Here is a 7,808-nt window from a genome sequence, read left to right as displayed (position 1 = left end):
TGTTACGATGATTTTCAACTTCACTCTGAAATTCTTTGAACTTTTCAAATGTTTCAGACTTATGTTTCATTAAGTAGATATACCCATATCTGCTTAAGTCATCTGTGAAGGTGAGAAAATAACGATATCCGCCACGAGCCTCAATATTCATTGGACCACATACATCTGTATGTTTGATTTCCAACAAATCTGTTGCTCTCTCCATTGTACCGGAGAACGGTGTTTTAGTCATCTTGCCCATGAGGCACGGTTCGCAAGTACCAAGTGATTCATAATCAAGTGGCTCCAAAAGTCCATCAGTATGGAGTTTCTTCATGTGCTTTACACCGATATGACCTAAACGGCAGTGCCACAAATAAGTTGCACCATCATTATCAACTCTGCATCTTTTGGCTTCAACATTATGAATATGTGTATCACTACTATCGAGATTCAATAAGAATAGACCACTCTTCAAGGGTGCATGACCATAAAAGATATTACTCATATAAATAGAACAACCATTATTCTCTGATTTAAATGAATAACCGTCTCGCATTAAACAAGATCCAGATATAATGTTCATGCTCAACGCTGGCACCAAATAACAATTATTTAGGTCTAATACTAATCCTGAAGGTAGATGTAGAGGTAGCGTGCCGACCGCGATCACATCGACTTTGGAACCGTTTCCCACGCGCATCGTCACCTCGTCCTTAGCCAATCTTCGCTTAATCCGTAGTCCCTGTTTCGAGTTGCAAATATTAGCAACAGAACTAGTATCAAATACCCAGGTGCTACTGCGAGCATTAGTAAGGTACACATCAATAACATGTATATCACATATACCTTTGTTCACCTTGCCATCCTTCTTATCCGCCAAATACTTGGGGCAGTTCCGCTTCCAGCGACCAGTCTGCTTGCAGTAGAAGCACTCAGTTTCAGGCTTAGGTCCAGACTTGGGTTTCTTCTCTTGAGCAGCAACTTGCTTGCCGTTCTTCTTGAAGTTCCTCTTCTTCTTCCGTTTGCCCTTTTTCTTGAAACTAGTGGTCTTGTTGACCATCAACACTTGATGCTCCTTTTTGATTTCTACCTCCGCAGCTTTCAGCATTGCGAAGAGCTCGGGAATAGACTTGTTCATCCCTTGCATATTATAGTTCATCACGAAGCTCTTGTAGCTTGGTGGCAGTGATTGGAGAATTCTGTCAATGACGCAATCATCTGGAAGATTAACTCCCATCTGAATCAAGTGATTATTATACCCATACATTTTGAGTATATGCTCACTGACAGAACTGTTCTCCTCCATCTTGCAGCTATAGAATTTATTGGAGACTTCATATCTCTCAATTCGGGCATTTGCTTGAAATATTAACTTCAACTCCTGGAACATCTCATATGCTCCATGACGTTCAAAACGTCGTTGAAGTCCCGATTCTAAGCCGTAAAGCATGGCACACTGAACTATCGAGTAGTCATCAGCTTTGCTCTGCCAGACGTTCATAACATCTGGTGTTGCTCCAGCAGCAGGCCTGGCACCCAGCGGTGCTTCCAGGACGTAATTCTTCTGTGCAGCAATGAGGATAATCCTCAAGTTACGGACCCAGTCCGTGTAATTGCTACCATCATCTTTCAACTTTGCTTTCTCAAGGAACGCATTAAAATTCAACGGAACAACAGCACGGGCCATCTATCTAGAATCAAACATACATAAGCAAGATACTATCAGGTACTAAGTTCATGATAAATTTAAGTTCAATTAATCAAATTACTTAAGAACTCCCACTTAGACAGACATCCCTCTAATCCTCTAAGTGATCACGTGATCCAAATCAACTAAACCATGTCCGATCATCACGTGAGATGGAGTAGTTTCATTGGTGAACATCACTATGTTGATCATATCTACTATATGATTCACGCTCGACCTTTCGGTCTCCGTGTTCCGAGGCCATATCTGTATATGCTTGGCTCGTCAAGTATAACCTGAGTATTCCGCGTGTGCAACTATTTTGCACCCGTTGTATTTGAACGTAGAGCCTATCACACCCGATCATCACGTGGTGTCTCAGCACGAAGAACTTTCGCAACGGTGCATACTCAGGGAGAACACTTCTTGATAATTTTAGTGAGAGATCATCTTATAATGCTACCGTCAATCAAAGCAAGATAAGATGCATAAAAGATAAACATCACATGCAATCAATATAAGTGATATGATATGGCCATCATCATCTTGTGCCTGTGATCTCCATCTCCGAAGCACCGTCATGATCACCATCGTCACCGGCACGACACCTTGATCTCCATCGTAGCATCGTTGTCGTCTCACCAATCTTATGCTTCCACGACTATCGCTACCGTTTAGTGATAAAGTAAAGCATTACTGCGCGATTGCATTGCATACAATAAAGCGACAACCATATGGCTCCTGCCAGTTGCCGATAACTCGGTTACAAAACATGATCATCTCATACAATAAAATCAGCATCATGTCTTGACCATATCACATCACAACATGCCCTGCAAAAACAAGTTAGACGTCCTCTACTTTGTTGTTGCAAGTTTTACGTGGCTGCTACGGGCTTAAGCAAGAACCAATCTTACCTACGCATCAAAACCACAACGATAGTTTGTCAAGTTGGTGCTGTTTTAACCTTCGCAAGGACCGGGCGTAGCCACACTCGGTTCAACTAAAGTTGGAGAAGCTGTCACCCGCAAGCCACCTATGTGCAAAGCACGTCGGGAGAACCGGTCTCGCGTAAGCGTACGCGTAATGTCGGTCCGGGCCGCTTCGTCCAACAATACCGCCGAACCAAAGTATGACATGCTGGTAAGCAGTATGACTTATATCGCCCACAACTCACTTGTGTTCTACTCGTGCATATAACATCAACACATAAAACCTAGGCTCAGATGCCACTGTTGGGGAACATAGTAATTTCAAAAAAATTCCTACGCACACACAAGATCATGGTGATGCATAGCAACGAGAGGGAAGAGTGTGATCTACGTACCCTTGTAGATCGACAGCGGAAGCGTTATGACAACGCGGTTGATGTAGTCGTACGTCTTCATGGCCCGACTGATCAAGCACCGAAACTACGGCACCTCTGAGTTTTAGCACATGTTCAGCTCGATGACGATCCCCGGACTCCGATCCAGCAAAGTGTCGGGAAAGAGTTCCGTCAGCACGACGGCGTGGTGACGATCTTGATGTACTACTATCGCAGGGCTTCGCCTAAGCACCGCTACAATATTATCGAGGACTATGGTGGCAGGGGGCGCCGCACACGGCTAAGAATATGATCACGTGGATCAACTTGTGTGTTTCTAGGGTGCCCCTGCCTCCGTATATAAAGGTTCAAGGGAGGAGGAGGCCGGCCGGCCCCTATGGCGCGCCAAGGAGGAGTCCTCCTCCTAGTAGGAGTAGGACTCCTACTAGGAGGGGGAAAGAAGTGGGGAGGGAGAAGGAAAGGGGGCGCCGCCCCCCCTCTCCTAGTCCAATTTGGACCAGGGGGAGGAGGCGCACGGCCCACCTTTGGCTGCCCCTCTCTCTCTCCACTAAGGCCCATATGGCCCATTACTTCTCCCGTGGGGGTTCCGGTAACCCTCCGGCTTTCCGGTTTTCTCCGAAATCACCCGGAACACTTCCGGTGTCCGAATATAGCCGCCCAATATATCAATCTTTATGTCTCGACCATTTCGAGACTCCTCGTAATGTCCGTGATCACATCCAGGACTCCGAACAACCTTCAGTACATCGAAACGTATAAACTCATAATATAACTGTCATCGAAACCTTAAGCGTGCGGACCCTACGGGTTCGAGAACAATGTAGACATGACCGAGACATGTCTCCGGTCAATAACCAATAGCGGGACCTGGATGCCCATATTGGCTCCTACATATTCTACGAAGATCTTTATCGGTCAGACCGCATAACAACATACATTGTTCCCTTTGGCATCGGTATGTTACTTGCCCGAGATTCGATCGTCGGTATCCAATACCTAGTTCAATCTCGTTACCGGCAAGTCTCTTTACTCGTTCCGTAATACATCATCCCACAACTAACTCATTAGTTGCAATGCTTGCAAGGCTTAAGTGATGTGCATTACCGAGAGGGCCCAGAGATACCTCTCCGACGATCGGAGTGACAAATCCCAATCTCGAAATACGCCAACCCAACATGTACCTTTGGAGACACCTGTAGAGCACCTTTATAATCACCCAGTTATGTTGTGACATTTGGTAGCACACAAAGTGTTACTCCGGCACACGGGAGTTGCATAATCTCATAGTCATAGGAACATGTATAAGTCATGAAGAAAGCAATAGCAACATACTAAACGATCGGGTGCTAAGCTAATGGAATGGGTCATGTCAATCAGATCATTCAACTAATGATGTGATCCCGTTAATCAAATAACAACTCTTTGTCCATGGTTAGGAAACATAACCATCTTTGATTAACGAGCTAGTCAAGTAGAGGCATACTAGTGACACTCTGTTTGTCTATGTATTCACACATGTATTATGTTTCCGGTTAATACAATTCTAGCATGAATAATAAACTTTTATCATGATATAAGGAAATAAATAATAACTTTATTATTGCCTCTAGGGCATATTTCCTTCAGGCCATAGGTTCTATAAAATATGCCATGCTGTGTACCAGATCTATTGTATACCCTACACTGTTTTTGGCAAGGGAGTACAATAGTGATCTAGGAGTAGATCACTGGACAGCGGTCAAAATTATCCTTAGTGGAATAAGGATATGTTTCTCGATTATGAAGGTGACAAAAAGATTTGTCGTAAAGGGTTACGTCATTGCAAATTTTGACACTGATCCAGATGACTCTAAATCTCAATCTGGATACATATTGAAAGTGGGAGCAATTAGCTAGAGTAGCTCCGTGCAAAGCATTGTTGACATAGAAATTTGCAAAATACTTATGGATCTGAATGTGGCAGACCCGTTGACTAAACTTCTCTCACAAGCAAAACATGATCACACCTTAGTACTCTTTGGGTGTTAATCACATAGGATGTGAACTAGATTATTGACTCTAGTAAACCCTTTGGGTGTTGGTCACATGTCGATGTGAACTATGGGTGTTAATCACATGGTGATGTGAACTATTGGTATTAAATCACATGGCGATGTGAACTAGATTATTGACTCTAGTGCAAGTGGGAGACTGAAGGAAATATGCCCTAGAGGCAATAATAAAGTTATTATTTATTTCCTTATATCATGATAAATGTTTATTATTCATGCTAGAATTGTATTAACCAGAAACATAATACATGTGTGAATAGAATACATAGACAAACAGAGTGTCACTAGTATGCCTCTACTTGACTAGCTCGTTGAATCAAAGATGGTTAAGTTTCCTAGCCATAGACATGAGTTGTCATTTGATTAACGGGGTCACATCATTAGAGAATGATGTGATTGACTTGACCCATTCCGTTAGCATAGCACTTGATTGTTTAGTTTGTTGCTATTGCTTTCTTCATGACTTATACATGTTCCTATGACTATGAGATTATGCAACTCCTGTTTACCGGAGGAACACTTTGTGTGCTACCAAACGTCACAACGTAACTGGGTGATTATAAAGGTGCTCTACAGGTGTCTCCGAAGGTACTTGTTGGGTTGGCGTATTTCGAGATCAGGATTTGTCACTCCGGTTGTCGGAGAGGTATCTCTAGGCCCTCTCGGTAATGCACATCACTTAAGCCTTGCAAGCCTTGCAACTAATGAGTTAGTTGAGGGATGATGTATTACGGAACGAGTAAAGAGACTTGCCGGTAACGATATTGAACTAGGTATTGAGATACCGACGATCGAATCTCGGGAAAGTAACATACCGATGACAAAGGGAACAACGTATGTTGTTATCCGGTTTAACCGATAAAGATCTTCGTAGAATATGTAGGAGCCAATATGAGCATCCAGGTTCCGCTATTGGTTATTGACCGAAGACGTGTCTCGGTCATGTCTACATAGTTCTCGAACCCGTAGGGTCCGCATGCTTAACATTATGATGATAGTTATATTATGAGTTTATATGTTTTGATGTACCGAAGGTTGTTCGGAGTCCCGGATGTGATCAAGGACATGACGAGGAGTCTTGAAATGGTCGAGGCATAAATATTGATATAATGGAAACCTATATTTGGATGTCGGAAGTGTTACGGGTGAAATCGGGATTTTTCCGGAGTGCCGGGAGGTTACCGGAACCCCCCGGGGGTTTAATGGGCCTACATGGGCCTTAGTGGAAATAGAGGGCAGCAAGGGGAGTGTGGGGCACGCCCCCCAAGGCCCAAACCGAATTGGTTTAGGGCAAAGGGGGCCGGCCCCCTCTTTCCTTCTTCCCCTCTTTCTTTCCTTCTCCCGAATCCTATTCCAACTAGGAAAGGGGGGAGTCCTACTCTCGGTGGGAGTAGGACTCCTCCTGGCGCGCCCTCTCCCTGGCCGGTCGCACCCCCCTTGCTCCTTTATATACGGGGGTAGGGGGGCACCCCATAGACACAACAGTTGATCTCTTGATCTCTTAGCCGTGTGCGGTGCCCCCCTCCACTATAGTCCACCTCGATAATACTGTAGCGGTGCTTAGGCGAAGCCCTGCGTCGGTAGAACATCAACATCGTCACCACGCCTCCGTGCTGACGAAACTCTCCCTCAACACTTGGTTGGATCGGAGTTCGAGGTACGTCATCGGACTGAACGTGTGCTGAACTCGGAGGTGTCGTATGTTCGGTACTTGATCAGTCGGATCGTGAAGACGTACGACTACATCAACCGCGTTGTGCTAACGCTTCCGCTTTCGGTCTACGAGGGTACGTAGACAACACTCTCCCTTCTCGTTGCTATGCATCACCATGATCTTGCATGTGCATAGGAAAGTTTTTGAAATTACTACGTTCCCCAACAAGTTTGACCAAGTTAGGTAGGTGTTTGGTTCTAGCCACACCTAAGGCAAGGATTTTTTTTATGAGCAGTGAACCCCACATGTCATAGACACCGAAAGTGTGGCAAGATTCCCTTAGGCAAGTCAAAGTGTGGCTAACAATTTGAGCAACTCAACTAAGGCAAGTGTGGCAAAAATCATGTGGCAATATATGGCAAAGATAGTCACAATCCAAACAGCCCCTTAGTAACATGCATTGGCTGCAACATTGTTGCTTGTCATGGTGTTGCCCCTAGCCGCACTAGAGGGTGTTCATGGCGTCTGTGGCATGTCGAATGATGAATTCAAACTTTGCCAACCCGCAGCGGCAGTGAATAACCCGACGGACAGCCCATCGGCTGAGTGGTGTGCCGCGCTTGCGAAGGCCAACCTATCATACATTTGCCGCTACAAAGGCATCGCCGGTATATGGCTGAGAATGTACCACATCGACGCAAACCACGCCATGGTGCTGCCCGGCAAGTGCGGTCTCATCTTGCCCAACAACTGCTCGTGATGATCAGATGTACTACCTATAAGTACCTAGGCGTCGGTTGCTCTACATCTGCATGAGCACTTATATGCATGGCTAAATAAGTGGAGGAGCACTTGAAAAGACATTGTGCTCTCGGTCTTAATGTTGTGTGATTGGGAGTGTGATTATCTCATAAGATCTTGATAAAATAGTACGCATGTTATAATGGAAGTGTAAGGATGGCAAGTACTTGGCATGTTGTCCCATGAATTTAATATCTTAATTATAGTGGTGTTCTTTGTGTCCAGAAGTTGTATGTTTTTAGTGAAAAAGTAAATGTGGATCGCGGCATATTTTTCTAATTGGTCATTGTTAGTTGTATCCAGTTA

At 44.5% G+C, this 7,808-nt stretch overlaps 1 protein-coding gene across 1 annotated transcript; it reads left to right on the top strand.

Annotated features, from left to right (window-relative positions):
- Positions 1-7,158: 7,158 nt before the first annotated feature.
- On the top strand, positions 7,159-7,461 carry LOC125537765 (putative lipid-transfer protein DIR1; the record flags this gene model as incomplete). Its single annotated transcript, XM_048701082.2, has 1 exon — positions 7,159-7,461. A coding segment is annotated over one exon (303 nt), but the record flags the coding sequence as incomplete, so codon positions are not given.
- Positions 7,462-7,808: the final 347 nt, after the last annotated feature.

This window comes from Triticum urartu, chromosome 2A, assembly GCF_056163025.1.
Source record: "Triticum urartu cultivar PI428250 chromosome 2A, HENAU_Tu73, whole genome shotgun sequence".
In the NCBI taxonomy this organism is placed as follows: domain Eukaryota; kingdom Viridiplantae; phylum Streptophyta; class Magnoliopsida; order Poales; family Poaceae; genus Triticum; species Triticum urartu.
The sequence above is the reverse complement of the archived record's forward strand: the minus strand, read 5'-3'. Positions and strand labels throughout refer to the sequence as shown.